Source organism: Furipterus horrens, unplaced genomic scaffold (assembly GCF_987537825.1).
Source record: "Furipterus horrens unplaced genomic scaffold, mFurHor1.1.pri manual_scaffold_11, whole genome shotgun sequence".
Classification (NCBI taxonomy): domain Eukaryota; kingdom Metazoa; phylum Chordata; class Mammalia; order Chiroptera; family Furipteridae; genus Furipterus; species Furipterus horrens.
The window spans coordinates 68,895,922-68,914,465 of record NW_028327181.1 but is presented as its reverse complement, the minus strand read 5'-3'; the positions used below and the strand labels follow the sequence as shown (position 1 = coordinate 68,914,465).

The window sequence follows — 18,544 nt, the reverse complement described above, 5'->3', positions numbered from 1 at the left end:
AAAGAAATCAGGGTTATTTGAATAAAATAGCCAATTCCACAGTACAGAGTAAAAAAAGTACAAGATGAGCCTCGAACATCTTGCCATAGAAAAAACAAGGGCGATAACTACTGAAGTCACTACTAGGGAATATTGGGCCACAGCAAAGTGACACAGAAGCCAACATTAAGAGATTAAATGTGTGTAAATCCATAAGTTCATAATATTTTTTAAAATCTTAATCACTTTCAGAGAATAAAGAAAACTGGTAAATAACAGGAAAGAATCCTACCTCTTCTACATGAACTGCTATTGAGTAACCAATAGATAATGGAAAGCATCTCTTTATAAAAGTTTTACAACAAATAAACGGAAAAAAATAAAATGAGAATACTGCTGTTTTGCAGTGATAGATGTAGGCAATGAACATCAATACCACAAAAAGAGACGTGACTAGACATCATGTGATTAAAAAAAATACACTGCTGTGTATATTCTTGCCATAAGAATAGACTACGCAGCACATCATGCCACTGGATCCAGCTGCCTATTTTTAGAAATTATATAGATCAAAGGAACATACTGAAATGCACAACGAGTGTACAATCAATATACATGTGTTCTGATGGCTTTCTGTATTTTATTTTTATTTTTAAGAATTTTAAACAAGTCTTCTAAAGATAAGTTCGTTCCTACAACCAATAAATAAGATTTTTCAATATGTTAGGGTTCTTACTGTTCATATTTAATTTATTTTTCCATAACATTAGTAATAGAATTCATAAACATGAAATTATCATTAATTCCTTACTCCAGCAAAAAAGTATTTCGGGGTCTCTTACAGAACCCTGAAAGAAAAGATCTTGGGTTCAAAAAAATTATTAAAAGAATGAAAAACTTACTGGGTAAACTTTTAACCTCCAACAAAGTCCCGAGACTTGAAGAGGTGCACTGTAAATGGGATCTGCTCTCTGGCGCAAAGTGCTGAAAGTTAAAAAAAAAAAAAAAAATTCCAAGATCAAAAACAAAACCAACTGCTTAATTTATACTACGTATTTCAAGCCCTGAACAAAGTAAATGAAGGTGTCTAAAGTCAAGATTACACTGGATAAATTTATATATACTTACATCTAGAAATAAGAGAAAATTTAATAACACAGAAATATTCAGCAGTATTTTTTTCAGTTTCATTTAAAAAATACCCGCAAAACTATGACATTTAGGAGAAAGGAAAAAAAATAACTAAGTATCCTGAATTTAATTACCACTTCACCAAGCAGTCTTTCACCATTAAAGACTTTCATATCTCCGTATTATAATTATCCTTTCTTTAATGGAAAAACAAAAGAGCATATGCTAAAACAATGTAGGTGGGGAAATCCTCGGAAAGTTTATATGTTAGCCACAAAATTATCGCATAAGAAAAACAAATTAAAAATGGAGCGGTATAAATTCTCAGTTTGGCCTTATTTTGATCATTATCACCTGGAATTTTCCTCCCCAAGGCAAGACCTTATAGTCTTGGTATGCGGCCCTTGAAGACAAATTCTTAGGACCTTTATGTTTTAAGATCTTTATTTCTAATCTTAAAGAAAAAGCAGTAACAGCTAAAATAATTAACTTGTAAGTTACAGAACTTACACATTTCTTACATGAATGGCCTCCTGTCCACAATTCCTCCCTTTGAGCTGAGATCGTCGTCGGCAGCCGTCCGTCTCGAGAGACGATGGTGTAGCTTCTTAAGAGTCTATCTGCACCGCCGAAAATGGTTGTGCAGATAGACTGCACCCAAATGGACTTGTTCCCATCACTCCTATTTCTGAGAATGGGTAAAGGGCCCACTGATCTCTATCCATCTCTATCATCCCATTCGTCCCACCTTACCAAAGGCTAAATGGACCCTCTTGTTTAAAACATGGTTCCTTTGCCCAGACTAGAGAAAAAACAATCCAATCCAAACAAATGGCCATTAGGAAATCTGTTTCTTCTAAGACAACACTGGGTATCACAGTTCATTATGTCTATATCCTACCCTGGAGTAATACCTTCCTGGCTCTTACTTATGTATACATACAAACATCCAGAGTTTTCAAAAACTCTTACCTGAAATTCTCTAGAACAAAAGTAGCTGAATCATAAGATGGTACTAATTCACTAAAAAAGAGGCAAAGGCAAAATATTATTTGGCTTATGTAAGTTTAAAATTTCATTTAGTTACAAAACAAAGTTAAGTCCCTTGGTAGTATTTTAATTACTTTATTAAACCAAAGTAAGTCCCTAAATCTAGACTGATCTCTGTGCATGCAGGAAAAGGTCATGTGAGGACAGAGCAAGGAGGTAGCTATCTACCAGCCAAGAGATGCCTCCCCAGAAATCCAATTTTCTAGCACCTTGATATTAGACTTCTTGCCCCCAAAACTGAGAAAATAAACCTCTGTCATATAAGCCATTCAGTCTGTGGCATTTTGTTAGGGCAGCCCAAGCAGACTAATGCACCACAAAGATTTTATTTCAAATGACCTGGGCTAAGGGGCAACACTGGTAAATTTTCAAAAGAACCCCAAGTGAGTCTACCATACAACCAGTGTTAAGACCCCACTGCTCTTAACACAACAGGGTAGTCTAAACATGCTGACAAGAATATATTGTTCAGAAGAATTTTAAGATTGCCCGAGATAAAAACTACAAAGATGCACAGAATGCATCCAACTGTTATTCCCACACCTTTTAGGGTCTGGAGATAACATTGTGTCGCCTTCAAAATCTGTTGGCGTTTCATCCACTCACACAAAGTTTCCTTTTGACTACATGCATGTAAATGTTCTAGTCACTATGTAATAAGATATAAATAAGCTCAAAAGATAAATAAAAGAATGAACATGAGACAACACAGATGGCCCTTGAGAGCATTATGCTGAGTAAAATAAGTTAGAAGGAAAATACTTCATGATCTCACTTATATGAGGAATCTACAAAAGAGGTCAAAAGGTATAAACTTGTGGTTATAAAATATATAAGTCGTGGGACCATATTGTACAGCATGGTGACTATAGTTAATAATATTGTAATGTGTACATGACACTTGCTAAGAGGGGTCTTAAAAGTTCTCATTACAAGATAAAAATTTTCTCTATGTATGCTGATGGATATGAACTAAATACTAGACTTATTGCAGTGATCATTTCTCAATATATAAAATATGATATCATCATGTTGTAAACCTAAAACTAATAGGGTGTTATGTTAATTATATCTTAATTTTTAAAAGAGAATGAATGGAAATCCATGAACTAAAATGCAATCAATTATTTTCTTCTACAATATGGAAGATGAAGCTCCTGGGAGAAACCAGGTCCTAATTCACTATTATCTTCTCTTTACATTCAAAAATGTTTAATTCCATAAGAATATTTTTAAGCCAGATTTACATGCAAAAATTAAAATTCGCTATACCACATGACTATAAAAAAATGAAAAAAAAAACCCAATATTTTTGAAACAAGTACATGCATTTGCACATACATTTAAAATGAAAATGGAATTTAAAAGCTGTGTCATACCTGGTAAAATCTGGTGGAACAGGAGTGGTAACAAAGGATGCCATGGGCTTTCGGTGAACTTGCTGAAACATCAGGAGGATCTCTGAGCTCTTAGATATCAACTCACTCTTACTACAAGATCGCAACTGTGTGAGGAAAGAAACTACCTGAATAAACAAAATTACTATTCATGGGCACCTCAAAATCTCTAATGAAAAAAGAAAAGAAAAATTGTCCTGGTTATATACTGAAAAAACGAGATTAAAAAAGAGAATGTCTCAAAGTGGGTTTGAGAAGTAAAAATCTATTTTAAAAATTTAATTTATTTATTTCCATCCTAACAGTAAAGTCACTGTCTAGGTGTATGTGATTTTAAAGCATTTTTCTCTCCTCCTATATTAGGGTTAATTCAATTTTAAGAAATATTTTATTTATTTTTAGAGAGAGGGCAAGGGAGGGAGAAAGAGAGGGAGAGGAATACCAACTGGTCACCTCCCATATGCAACCTACTGGGGGATCAAACCCGCGACCTAGGCATGTGCCCTGACAGGGAATTGAACCCACGACATTTCACTTTGCAGGACGATGCCCAAGCAACCGAGTCACACCTGTCAGCACAGGGTAAATCCAATTTTAAACTACAAATATATTTTAGACTGCTACAGTGAAGCCATCATGTATATTAATAAACAAACCCCTATAGGTTTACAGGCTTCACATAAGGATTTCTCAAAATGCACACCAGAAAACCAGAGAAGCCTTAAGATGTAATACACACACAAAAGTTTTAACCTATATCAGTTGGGGAAACACTAAGCTGTGCCAAAGGTAACAAGTGAGAAATGTATGGTAGTTAAAAGACTACTAATTTTGTATTCGAGACAATCATTTTGAAATCCTAGTTCTGCCACACACTAATTAAGACTCGAGAGTCTGTTTATATGTAAAACTGGAATAATATCTATGTTTGCTTTGCTGGGTTTAACAATCATGAAGCTGTATGTGAAACAGCTTTGTCAACTACTAAGGGCTGAACTGTGCGCCCCTCAAACTCATATGTTGCAGTCCCAACCCTCAGTAGCTCAGAATGTAACTATATCACAGGGGAACAATTTTTAACAATTCCTGTGAGTTCAATTTCTCAGCTGTTTTAGACCTAAACAGGCATGCTGAATTCGAAACTGCGGTTAGTTTTCTTCTATCACATCAAGTTTTTCTATACAGCTTATCTTAATGTGACCACTCTAGGATGGATCGAGGGAAGCACTAGAGCTCTCCTATTGGCTGAGAGCAAACCTCCCTCAAGTGGGGAGGGGTGTGGGATGACCTTGGAGACCAGTGACAGGTTCATACTTGTCTAGGCTATTCAGTTACACATGAGACAGTGTGGTGAGAGGTTGTGTGCTGCTCCATATAGTGAATCGTATTCCGAAGTGTAGTCCGAGTTCTTGCCTGTATACAATGAGTTAGCAGAATTTATTTTTTTATTTACATACATACTTATTTCCTTTCCTTCAGATCATGTCTGCCTCTGCGACTTCTCATCGTAAATGCCTAAACAACCCCGATTCGTTTTGTTATATCTGTGGCAGTTTCACCAGTCCGAGTCAAAGGACAGACATCAGAGGATTTGTCAGGCAAGCCTATTTTGCATATTTTAAAGTAAAACTTGGTGATCAAGGTAAGTTTTGGGCCCCTCACAAAGTGTGCAGTGTGTTGAGAGTTTACAGATGTGGATGAAGGGAACACATGATAAATTGCCATTTGGTATACCTATGCTTTGGCAAGAGCCCAGAAATCATTCAAGTGACTGTGTCTTTTGTATAGTGAAAGCATCAGGATATAACAAGAAAAATAAATGTAAAATAGAGTATCCTAGTCTACCATCAGCTATACACACCCAGTGCCTCATTCAGCTGAAATCCCAGTGCCAGTTTTCATTGAATTACCCTCTTTCAAAAAACAGGAGTATGGTGAAGAACTAAGTGACAGCAACAATAAAGATTTTGATTGATCATGACTCAGTTCACAAGGGATTTGATCAGCATGAGTTGAATGATTCGACATGAGATTTGGGACTATGCAAAAAGGCTTCAGAACTCCTAGCATCAAGATTGCATGAGAAAACTTCTGGCCAAGATGGAGGCCTAGACTGACAAGCTCCATCTTCCTCCACAACTAAGAAGGAATACGACGGCCACAAAACCAGAAATAAACAGAAGTTCCAGAAAATAAATGGAAGTCCAATGTATGAAGTTATAATGAAGTGATGCTGGACCCAGGGAGAACCACACCAAGACACATTATAATCAAAATGTCAAAAATTAAGGATAAAGAGAGAATCTTAAAAGCAGCAAGAGAGAAGAGAATTACGTACAAAGGGGCCCCAATTAGACTATCAGCTGATTTCTCAAAGGAGACTCTGTAGGCAACAAGGGACCGGCAAGAAATATTCAAAGAAATGAAAAGCAAAACCTACAACCACGATTACTCTATCCAGTGAAGCTGTCATTCAGAATAGAAGGGCAGAGAAAGTGCTTCCAGGACAAAGTAAAACTGAAGGAGTTCATCAGATCCAAACCACTGTTATAGGAAATGTTAAAGGGTCTTGTTTAGGAGAAAAAGGATAAAAACTATGAACATTAAAATGAAAACTGTATCGCAACCACCAACAGAAGCTAGGAAACCGAAACAAAGGCAAACCAAGTAGGCAACGAGAGTGGGAAAAGAATTGTAGGTATGGGGAACATTATGGGGGGAGGTCAGCGGGGAGGGGTAAGGGGGAAAGGGAGGGAGATGGTACAGGAATTAAGAAGCATAGTAGGACGGAGTGGAGTAGACAGGAAGATGTTGAGAAGAACTATACACACAACCAATGGGCATGGACTAAGTGGGGGACAACTGGAGGGAGGGGTGTCACTGGGTGGAGGGAAACAAAGAGAAAAGAATTTGGGACAACTTTAACAGCATAATCAATAAAGCATATTAAAAAAATAAAAATAAAAATAAAAAAATAAAAAGATTGCATGAGAAAAACTTGCTTGAAAAAGGAGCGAAAGTATCAAACTTTCAATCAAGAGAAAGTGCATTTCTGCAGTACTTTTGAAGTGATGGTGGCTTTGTGTATTGCCATAACATGCATGGTTTAATTGAGGAATTGGGAATTCCAATCTATAATGCAACTGAATTGCGACTGTTCATCGACAGCTCAAAGCGGAGCTTGAAGTGTGTCCTCCTCCACAATGGCAATTTATTTGGTGCAGTCCCAATTGGCCATTCGGTTTGTTTTCATGAAGAATATGAAGACATAAAGAGAGTCATTGATCTGTTACAATATCACAATCACAACTGGATCACCTGTGTTGACCTTAATGGTCTGCTTCCTTCTTGGTCAGCAATGCAGATACACCAAGTATCCCTGTTTTCTGTGTATGTGGGACAGCAGAGCTTGTGAGAAGCACTGGGTGGAGTTGAATTGGCCTCCAAGATCTGACCTCACACCTGGTGATCCAAACATTCTACATGAGCCACTTGTTGACAGAAAGAACATTATATTCCCAGCTCTGCACATAAAACTGGGTCTCATGAAGCAATCTGTTACAAGCTTTGCCAACTAAAGGAGACTGTTTCAAGTATCTCATTTTGGCATTTCCTAGCCTGTCATTTGAAAAGATAAAATACCTTAATATACACAATTTGACTTACAGTAACAATAAATAGCCTTTATATCAATAAAATAACTCTAAATAAACAGTATATTCAGGTAATGTTTTATTTTCCTTTGTATATACATTTTGTATAATTTTTGGGACAAAGGGAGGGTATCCTGTACCTTAAAAAGTTGACATGATAGAGAAAAACTGGGGTCATTTTTGGATTCAGATGCCAAAAGTTAGTCAAAAACAAGTGTCAGAATTAATTCAACGAAAATTGTGTCCCCTGGTGTTTGGAGAAAAGTCTTTAAAAAACAGAGAAAATGCAGCCATTTACAAGCTAAACAGAGGATCCTCAGGGGAAACCAAACCTGCCAATACCTTGATCTTGGAGTTCCAGCTCCCATGAAAATGAAAAAATGAATTTTTATTGTTTAAGCCTCCTAGTTGGTGGTATTTTGTTATGGCAGCATAGCAAACTAATCAACTGCCAGATGGATGAAATTCATAAAACTTAACTACAATTAGACTTTATATCTTTTCAATGACAGTTGCTTATGCTTATATTTCACCAAAAATAATGACACATGATTGGTATATGATAAATATAAGAACTACAGCTTTTATTCAAACAGTTACTGAATACATCAAGTGAATATCCTTCCATGATCCCATTCCCTCCAAAGGTCACTCACTCCTTCAACTGCAGTTTTCTATTGCTATACAGTACACATGCTTCTATGAGTGCTATGTCCAGGCACATCTATAAACAATGTTCTGACATGTTTTCACACTCAAGATAAATACCACAAGGCCATATATATATATACATGTAGCCCACATTCTTAACATTCTTTTTGAGATTTAATTGTATTAATATTGATAATCTAGTCATTTTTACAGTTTTACAGAATGTTACTCCATGACTAAAATACAATTTATTTATTTTCTTTATCAGTGGATTATTAAAAATAACTCTGGAGTGCACAGTTCCTTGTACTCATATGCGAGTTTCTCCAGGACTGGAATTACTGGTTCAAGCATACTGATAACTTTAGTAAACTGTTCTCCAGTGCTTGCAGATTTGTTTCCATCAGCAGTGTATTAGTACATTCTTGTCAACATTTACATTTTTATTTATTAATTTTTGTGAATTAATGAGTATAAAATAGCACTATGTTGTGATTTTAGTTCATACTTATCAGATTATCAATGAAATTCCACATTTCCTAGTCATTTGAACATCCACTTCTGTGAGCTATCTATTCATATCCCTTGCCCACTTTTCATCAGATTGTTTTAGCTGTTTATGATTGAGTTGTATTTCTTTATGAACTCCACATATGTATTCTTCTTCAGTCTTAGGAATGACAAATATCTCTCCCAAGTTATACACTTTAAATACATGCAGTTTATCTCATGTCAATTATTTCTCAAAACAGCTGTTAAAAAAAAAAAAGCACACACAGATCCACAGATCCCTGTCCTTACTTCACCATAGCTGGTTTGAATTTGTCATGTCAATCTAGTAGAATGTTGCTGGCTTATTCCCTGGAGGGGATAAATAAAGTCTCTGGACCAAGGAAATAACATGCACCTTTATGAGTGGGGGTACTGAAGAGAAAAACAAGAACATTTAAATAAATATGTATATACTGAATGCTACCAGCCAATATGTCGATCAAGTGTAAAGATTGAATAAAAATATTTTTAGACATACAGTCTCAAAAAATTTATTCTAATTATCCTTTCAGGAAAGCTACAAGAGGAAGTACAATACTAAAAACAAATGATCCATGGGAATCAGGAAACATGATTCAACCCAAAGAAGAAATAAAGGGAGTCCCTAGGATAATCATTAAGACAACAATCTCAAGAGACAGCTCTGTGTCATGCATAGAAAAGAATTTAAAAATTCCAAAAACCAAATTCAAGACATGAATGTAGTGCTTGCTCTGGCAGCACATACACTAAAATTTGAATGATACAGAGATTACCTTGGCCCCTACACAAAAATGACACATTAAAAAAAAAAAGACAAATGAATATATCAGTTATTCAATACCACACATTTCATTTATTCATTCACTACATACTTCACACCCACCTATACACAATCGAAAATATAAACTCTATAGGAACAGATTTTTTCCCATTTGTTCAATGCTATGTTTCAAAAATCTAAAACGACACTTGCTATTTATTTGGTACCTAACTAAAATGCCCTTAATAAATAAAAATGTTAATTTTAAGATAAGAATCACTATATATAAATAACTAGCAATAACATTCTATCTCAAAGACACCACTTAAGTCACAATGCCAGAAGATTTTAATCTTTTATAGATTTAGGTTCTATGTTCTATTCCCAGAAAAATAATTCCATTCTCACAAAACAGAATAAATCTTAATTTTTTCTAGTTCCCAAACATGATGGAGAAAACTTGAGAAGAATCAGTAAAATCCTATTTCATAAAAATCCCCAGTATAGGACATAGATCCCCAGATCTTTTGATCTTCTATAATCTCTATGAAAAAACATTTTAAAACATATGGACAAAAAAGGATAAAGACTTCATTACATTTAATATTTCATTACCTGGTGCTCTACCTCCTGAAGTAAGGATTCCAAAAGTTCTGTTTCTTGTGTTAGAGAAGTCTTCTGACCTATTTAAAAATAGCAAAACACTAATATTCGGGCTCATTAGTGGTTTAACAATGAAATTAATTTTCACTAGTTACATTCAGTAACAAGGAATCAATTTTAGGAAAGCAAATCTTCTTTATAGCTATCCTAAAAAATTTTCCCAGAGGTTTAAGAGGTTGAATCTAATATTGCAGCAGCTTTGACAAGAGGATTTCAGAACCAACCCTAACAATAGTTTCAAACAAAATGCAATTTAGGTCTATTGAATTCATCTAAGAAATACACAATGACAACATACTTTGTAAAGAAGTTAATGTTATCGCCTATTCAAAAGGACTATAAATATCTAGAAAAATATATTTTTTACTCTGTAAACTATTCTGAAATAACTCCTCCCCAAAATTTAACTGTGGCTTAAAAAGAGTGTAGTAGGTTGCCATATATTTAGGTTAAATGTCAACAACAGGTTATGGTCTTTGAACATAATCTATAAAAAAAGAATGCCCCAAAAGAAAAAATAATCTTAAGAAACTGGAAACAGAGAGGGGAAAATAACAATTATCACAGAATTGATTAAAAAAAAGAAAGAAAGAAAGAAAGAAGAAACTGCCTGACATGTTAAAAAAAAAATCAACAAGATAGGCACACTTGCCTAATCAGACCATTTTTCTTTCTAAATCACAAAGTCTGAAGAGCTGGAAGCATGCCCCATTAAGTTAGCAGAAGTTATATTAATTTGGAGTTACATTTTTTATAGGGTGGAACACTTAATAGGAGGAACTTTTATTTCTTAAACCAATTTTCCTAGTCTAACAACTCGCCAAGCTTTTCTCTTCAAAGATTGAACCTCAAGAAGACTCAAAGTACCAGGTACCCCAGCAGCACACAAAAACCCTCACCCATCAGTGTTATAAGCTTATTCTTCAGCTGTGTGTCTAGCCGTGCAATCATCATCTCCACTGCATTCCTAATTTCCCGAACACGCTCATCTTTTGCATTTCTTACAGCTTCTACATTTCTTTCCTAGAAAATAAAAAGGTAAAAAAATTTTAATTGAAGAATTTTTAAAACAGAAGCAAATAGACATTAAAAGTAATCACTGCAGTTATTAAGGTCAATTGATTTTCTCCTTAAAAATTATAAGCCAATACTTTTTATTGTTCTTCGTCGTCGTCGTCGGCAGCCGTCCGTCTCGAGAGACGATGGTGTAGCTTCTTAAGTGTCTATCTGCACCGCCGAGAATGGCTGTGCAGTCCGACTCGGGAGTGACACGGCATCTGTCTCCTCCCGTGTTGAATTGACATCTTGCGATGACTCTGGAGTGTCCTCTCCAGTGGAGCTGAAGCTACAGAGCCTGGGCAGGGTGATATGGAGGGTCTGCTGTTGCCCATGCAGCAGACCCCCCCTCTCTTCGCAGCTGAAGTGTCCAAGGGAAAGACGGAGTCAATACAGCTTGGCTTCAGGTGCGCCGCAGGAGTTGCCGGTGTTGACTACAACGTCAAACCGCCTTAGGGACTCCGGCTCCGGATTTTCTGTCGGGGTTTACTCCCTTAGCCTTTCCCCTGAAGAGGTATGCCGCAAGGCAGCGGAGGTTTTTTGGAGTCAGAGTTTTCCTTCTCTTTTATTGTTCTTATAGCATAGGAAACTCATGGCTTTAAAAACATTGCATAAATTGAATTGAATAAGAAAAGAATTTCTTTAAAATAAGTGATAATCAATAAATTAATAAACAATTAATAAGTAAAAGATAGGTATATAATTACAAAAATTGGTTTGGGTAACATATACAGAATATAGTAGTCCCTCTCTATACCACGGTTCACTTATCGTGGCCTCAGAGTATCGGGGGATTTTTAAAATTATTATATTTAATTATTTATTGTGGATTTTTCGCTATATCACAGAATTTTGTGGTACTGTGTACATACATTGTTGAAGTTACATAGGTTTAAGAGTGTAGAATATGTTTAAGAACATAAATAGTGTTTATAAAAGTGTGGAAAAGGTTAATAAGGGAGTGGGAAAGGTTAATAAGGGACTGGGAACGGTTTATAAGTGTGTGGGAAGGGTTTATAAAGCCTTGAAATATATAGAAATACTAAAATAAATGTAAGGTTCCTACTTCGCGGATTTTCACCTATTGCAGGGGGGTCTAGAACATAATATCCGTGATAAGTGAGGGAATCTGTACAACTCAAAGCCCCAATTTCATCTCTGATAATAAACCACCACTGGAACCCTGACTGGTGTGTTTCAGTCGGTTGGGCATTCTCCTGCAAAGTAATAGGTCACTGGTTCGATTACATGTCAGGGCACATGCCTGGGCTGTGCATTCCAACCCCAGACAGGGTGCATACAGTAGGCAACTGATGGACGTTTCTCTCTCGCATCAATGTTTCTCTCCCTCATCAATGTTTTTCTCCCTTTTTCTCCCTCTATTCCTCTCTCTAAAAATAAATAAAATCTTAAAAAAAAATAAACCACCACTTGAAAATAAAAGTATACCAAAGCCGGATCACATCATGCAAAACCCTAAAATAAATTTTTAAAAATTTAAAACTGTATGTACTCTAGTTTACAAAGGTTTTCATTTTATTCAGAACAAAGAAAAAAAATAGATTTTCAAAGATTTCAGAGCATGTGTAAAATTTTGTAATAGTATACCTCAGAAAATAAAAAGCAGCATTTCCTATACTTACTATTGTTATAAATACAAGTAGTGAGACTTATCAGCCTAGAACACCCTCCCTAATGACCCAAATATAATAGTGCCAAGAGAAAATAATAAAAGGTAGAAAAAGGCAAAACAGACACCAACCACTTGTTCATATTCCAAATGATTCTGTAGATGGCATACATACAACTCAAAAACACTACATTCTGTATGAAGGTTATAATGATCTGAATTTTTATTCCTGAAAGGGGGTAAAATAAAGATGACATCTTAAATTAGGAATAGTCTGCAAACCTCATTACTAACAATCATCATTCTGGCAACTTTAAGCAAAATACATTCCCAAAGTATATTTAGCATTTAAACATTTGAAGCTTACTGTATTTTCCCACAGAAGTATTACAAATGGTAAACAGCTCACCAAAACCCATCAGCATCTGAAGAGTACTATTTAATATTATTCTTTCAATTCTGCAGATTTCTAATTCAGGACATCAAAAATAATGCATTCCTTGGTAACAAAGACTCCCAAAAGCTGGGGAGTCCAAAGAATGAAAGACTTAATGACTTTCTAAAAGTCAATATTAATTCTGTAACAAAACAGGCTTATTTAACTAATTGATTCTCTATTTCTGTGTTAAGAGGCAATTCTCTGGTTCCAGCTTCAGAAGATGATTGGGGTTAGATCTAAATTCCTCAGCTAGTTTGAAGTTGGAGAGACTTGACTATAAATATATCCTATCAGATTTTCAAATCTGGATTTCAACATCTGATTTATATTACAAAGAAATATATACTACAGACTCTAAAAGGGATAGTTATCTTTTAGTAGCAGTCTTACCACTTCTTGAACTAAGCTAATTAGTTCCATGAGACGCCGACGAAGTTTGGCTACCTCTTCATTCACTTTAGTAACATGCTGCTCGTAAATTTCCGCCAAAGGTTTAAAGGTATGTCCGCCGTGCTATTTAAATTAATAAGAGTAGCTTTAGAACATCTTCATACATCTCACCTGCATTCACATTCCTTTATTAACACTCTAAAAAAACTATAAACTGGTAAATATTTTCAAAGGAATTTTATCTTCTTGGCTGTCTTTACTTTGTTAAGCCAGGCTTCAATCACTGAATACCCAGTCTCCAGCACAACTGAATAAATTAGAAAGACACTGGAGGAAAAGACCTGCGGAACACTATTAGCGAAAGCAATGAACCTATTCGTCATGCCAGAGTTACTGCAGAAACAGAAGGCCCATACAAATTAGCCTTACAAAGCCAGTTGTAGTCAAAAAACAATTTTGGGAAGCTAACAACCGAAAATCAATTTCTTATCCAATTTTACTATTGTAAGTTATACCTCTCTGGATTGGTAAACAGAACTTAAATTTCTGTTATAAGAAATTTCCTACAACAATTCTTATTAGAATTGTCTTGTTAAACCAAAACATCCAGTCATGGTCACTAAGAAAAAAAAGATGTGGATTTTTGCATGTCCGCTTAAAATATGGAAAAAATGTTTCCATTGCTTCTTACAAAAACTGTTTATTTAAAGTACTAAATTGTGGGAACTGACTTTTCTTCTAGTCAGCACAGGAGAATTCAAATACCAGCAGAAAGCTCTCTGAGTTGAGCTCTAGTCAACCAACTTGCTTGCTACTCTCTCTCTAAAATATGCTAACTGATGACCAAAGAATGTTTAAATTTTCATTGCTACCAGGCACATCTAGATGTCTAACCACTTCTGTTCCCACTACAACTAACTTTCCCCACCAAGAATCTACTGTGTTTATTCTTAAACCTACTTATGCCTATTATACTTATTACTGTAAGTATATGAATTAATATTAATTAAATAATAGGACACAAATATAAAAAACTTTTTAGGAAAACTAACTTAAATATTTTAGACTTCATAAAGGTAGGTAACCTTAAAAAAACTATTATTTAAATTAGATTGGAAAAAATTAAAAAACAAGTTATAAGATCTAGGCATTTGGATGCATATTTTCATAGTTTTCAAAGTTGTTGTTCCACTTTAAATAAACCAAAATTGGAAGTTGTGGTCAGGACATGAGATCAACTGATCTTTAATAAACAAACAAATAAACAAACAAAAGATCCCACAACAAATGATTTGCAGATGAATATACATTTTATAGGTTTAAAATGAAAATAAAATATTTGTGTAAGGAATACACATCCCAAATCAAAATCTCCCACAAAAGATGTTTTTTGGAGTAACAGATGGAAATGATACCTGCTGCTATAAAGCAGAATCATTTAATTTTCATTCCGTAAACAGAGTACAATATTATTTTCTATCCAAATCAAACAACTACTTCAGTGCTTTCTAGTCTCTAAAAACAATATGCTGAATTTGTTCTGCTCACCATTCCTCCCCAAAGTGCACACTGATGGCAGATACACTTCTTACAAGTCCAGCAAAATACACTAAGTTTTTCATGGTGATTTTCACATCTACATATTATGAAAAAAGATACAGTTACAAATAAAATAAATTAATACTGGAACATAATTACCTCAACAAATTCCTAAGTTGGGAAAAGCTGGCCAATTTTAAACAATTATAGCTCAGAAAACAATATAAAATGTATTCCATGGCTTCTGTAAACTAACCTAAAGAATTAGACTGGAACACAATTTTTTTTAAAGTACTGTTTACATTAATCTATAAGAATTTATAATCACATGAAAAATGCTGACCAGTTTCTGAATAAAGTACAAATATGACATTTCCTAGCGTCACTAGAGATCAGCGATCTTCAATCTGTTTCATCTCATGGCACACATAAGTGAACCACTAAAGTTCTGTGGCACACCAGAACACAGATTGCTTGCTGACTTGACAAAACACAATAGTTCTAACTTGTATTCATTCACACCAAACAGCTGTTATTGTGTTGCCTGTTGTCATTTTACTTGACAATCTACGGGCAAAGAAGCTAGTGTCCCTAACTAAACAGTCAGGTATTGCAGGGTTTAAAAACTCTTGCAGCATACCAGAGTGCTGTGGTACACCGGCTGAAATGACTGCTACAGAAGGTATATTCTAGCATACTACTACTGTTCCAGGCAAATCAGACTATGTGAGCTTGTATGCATGCACAAATACTTCTTCTAAACGTGGCCAATGCTAACAATAATCCAGACATGTGTTAACTGCACAAAGTAATACCAGATTCTCATGAAAAATGAACTCAATTTTCAGGTTTTCCCATGCTTGCTTTATTGGCACATATACTAAAATTGGAACAATACAGAGATTAGCACGGCCCCTGTGCAAGGATGACATACAAGTTTGTGAAGTGTTTCATATTTTAAAAAACAGTTTTCCCTTAGGTTGGGTATCTACATGCAAAAGAATGATGATGGACCCAGTAATAAACTGAACTGCATTACCCGCCCCCCCACATTCCTATGTCGAAGGTCATGATGTAACTGTACTTGGAAAAGGGGTCTTTAAGGATGTTAAATGAGGCCATAAGCGTGAAGGCCTAAGCCAACAGGACTGACGTCCTGACAAGAAAAGAAAGATGCCAGAAGTGTATACACAGAGCAAAAACGCCACATAAGGACACAGAGAGAAAAGGCCTCATCCAAGTCGAGGAGAGAGGTCTCACCAGAAACCAAACATGATAATACCTTGACCTTGGACTTCCTTCCCGCCTCCAAAACTGTGAGAAAGTAAACTTACACTGTTTAAGCTACCCGGTCTGTGCTATTCTGTTATGGCAGCCCTGGTGAAGATCAGTTGTGTGACAGTGTGAGCATACTCGACGCTACTGAGCTGTACACTTAAAAAAGTTAAGACAGTAAATTTTATGTTATGTGCATTTTACCACAATAAAAAGATTTTTCTTTTAAGTTTTCTCTTGCCTTTAAAAGAGATAGTGTTTCCTTTGTTCTGCTCATCACTGAAGTACACTGAGCTTAGAGAAAAATATCTATACAGGTCTACATTTTATTCTGATTTACAAGTAATCTAAGTATCAAAGAGAAAATTAATAAAAGTATGAAGAAACAGTATATTAGTTGCTTTCTGGAAGCATATTTAGAATGATTTCCACACCATCTAATTTAGGCTATAACTTTAAAAACATAGAAAATTTATCGGAACAATTCTAAGTAATGACCTATAGGCACCTTCAGCAAACCCAAGGGAAGCCAATAGGCATTAAGGGGCAAAGAAAAGAAATTAGCATTAGCAACTGTGGCAGTTCCACTGCTTTTATTAAAGGCTCTGATAAAAGAAGCATCACCCTGACCAGTGTGGCTCAGTTGGTTGGAGCATCGATTGAAAGGCTGCCAGTTCAATCCCTGGTCAGGGTTTGTTGGTTCAGTCTCCAGTCAGGGCACATACGAGAAGGCAACTGATGGATGTTTCTCTTTTTTTCCCCCCACTTCCTCTCTCTCTAAAAGCAATAAAAATAAGTCCTTTGGCAAGGATTAAAAAAAGTTTGAATGATCTTTCCAGATAGTAATTGTGCTTCCCTACAAAACTAAAAAATATATAAAAATAAAATAAAAAGTCTTTCTATAGTTTCATTAAAATAACTAACACAATCTATCAAATACTTAAACAGAGAAATCAAAGACATACTTGTCCTTTTCATTTTCTTCATGTTTGTTGAGACTGCAGAGCTGGAGAGTATCGAGCTGCTGTGTTACTTCTTCTGCCCAGCGACAGTTTACTAGCTCCCGTAGCTGGAGTGGAGCGCTGGAGAGAAGATACATACACATACTTTAAAGAATTTGAGATTATTTTCTACAATAAACACATTCTAAAGGTAAATATGTGAAGTGATGGCTCTGTTAATGAACTTGATGGACGGGGATCCTCTTACAATATATACATATATCAAATCATAACTTTAAATACCCTACAATTTTTTTCAGTTACAATGTATCTCAATAAAGCTCGAAAAAAGAGAAATTATTAATTAAGGAAAAACACATTCCTCACAATAGAGCTCACAATCATCCATACTTATATTACCATTATGATAACAAAGACAAAAAAACTATGTTTTGCAATGTATTTTTATGTTAATGTATCATTTGCAAAAAAAAACAAAAAACTCAACAAAAAAAACCGGCAATTCAGATTACAGATTGAAGTCTTAATTCCTTAGTCTAAAGCTATACTGTCCAAAATGATAGCCACTAGCCATATATGACTATTTAAAATTCAGATTAGCCCTGGCCAGTATGGTTCAGTTGATTGGAATGCCATCCCACAGACGGTGCACATAGGAAAGGGAACCAACCAATCAATGTTTCTCACATCAATGTTTCTTTCTTTCTCTCCCCTCCCTCCTTCCTCTTCTGTCTTTCTTTCTCTCCCTCTCCCTTCCTCTATCTCTAAAAGCAATGAAAAAATGTCCTCAGGTGAGGATAAATAAATTCATTAAAACACAATAAAATTCAAAATAATTAAAATAAAATAAAAATAAATTTCATTACACAGTTACGCCAGACATATTTCACGTGCTCGATTGCCACGTGTAGCTAACAGAGTGGGCAGCAAAGTTATAAAACATTTCCATCATTACAGAGTTCCATTTGATTGTGCAGTTCTTCTTAAAAGTGAATATGAAACGATAATACATGAAGAAAAATGGGCAAAAGATGTGAAGAGGTAGTTTAAGAAAAAAAGAAATTTAAATGTCGAAAAATATCTCTAAAGATGCTCAGTTTTAATCATTTTTTAAAAAACATTTAAAATGAGATACAATTTTTCACTTAGCAGAATGACCAAAACAATGGTAGGTTGCCCTGACTGGTGTGGCTCAACTGGTTGGGTGTCATTCCGCAAAGCGAAAGGCTGCCAGTTTGATTCCTAGTCAGGGCACATGCCTGGGTGGGAGGTTTGGTCCCTGGTTGAGGCACGAAAGAGAGGCAACTGATGGAAGTTTCTCACATTGATGTTTCTCACCTTCTCTTTCTCCCTCCCTTCCACACTCTCTAAAAATAAATTATGTATTTTTTAAAATGATAACATTGATAATAGACAGTATTCATAGAAATGTGAG

At 35.3% G+C, this 18,544-nt stretch overlaps 1 protein-coding gene and 2 non-coding genes across 5 annotated transcripts in view; 2 read left to right on the top strand and 1 right to left on the bottom strand.

Annotated features, from left to right (window-relative positions):
• Positions 1-18,544, bottom strand: part of TRIM37 (tripartite motif containing 37) — a 92,858-nt gene that overhangs the window by 59,146 nt on the left and 15,168 nt on the right. For all 3 annotated transcript variants that reach the window (XM_090292589.1, XM_090292591.1, XM_090292590.1), the window contains exons 4-11: positions 17,113-17,229; positions 14,882-14,969; positions 13,334-13,456; positions 10,718-10,841; positions 9,771-9,838; positions 3,540-3,664; positions 2,083-2,133; positions 882-963 (exon numbers count right to left, since the gene is read on the bottom strand). In XM_090292589.1, coding sequence (XP_090148715.1) covers positions 882-963; positions 2,083-2,133; positions 3,540-3,664; positions 9,771-9,838; positions 10,718-10,841; positions 13,334-13,456; positions 14,882-14,969; positions 17,113-17,229 — 778 coding nt within the window. The remainder of the gene's footprint in view (positions 1-881; positions 964-2,082; positions 2,134-3,539; positions 3,665-9,770; positions 9,839-10,717; positions 10,842-13,333; positions 13,457-14,881; positions 14,970-17,112; positions 17,230-18,544) is intronic.
• LOC149998165 (U6 spliceosomal RNA) lies at positions 9,118-9,222 on the top strand. The gene has a single exon (XR_016507281.1). It is a non-coding gene; the product is annotated as a U6 spliceosomal RNA (small nuclear RNA).
• On the top strand, positions 15,729-15,832 carry LOC149998164 (U6 spliceosomal RNA). Its single transcript, XR_016507383.1, has one exon. It is a non-coding gene; the product is annotated as a U6 spliceosomal RNA (small nuclear RNA).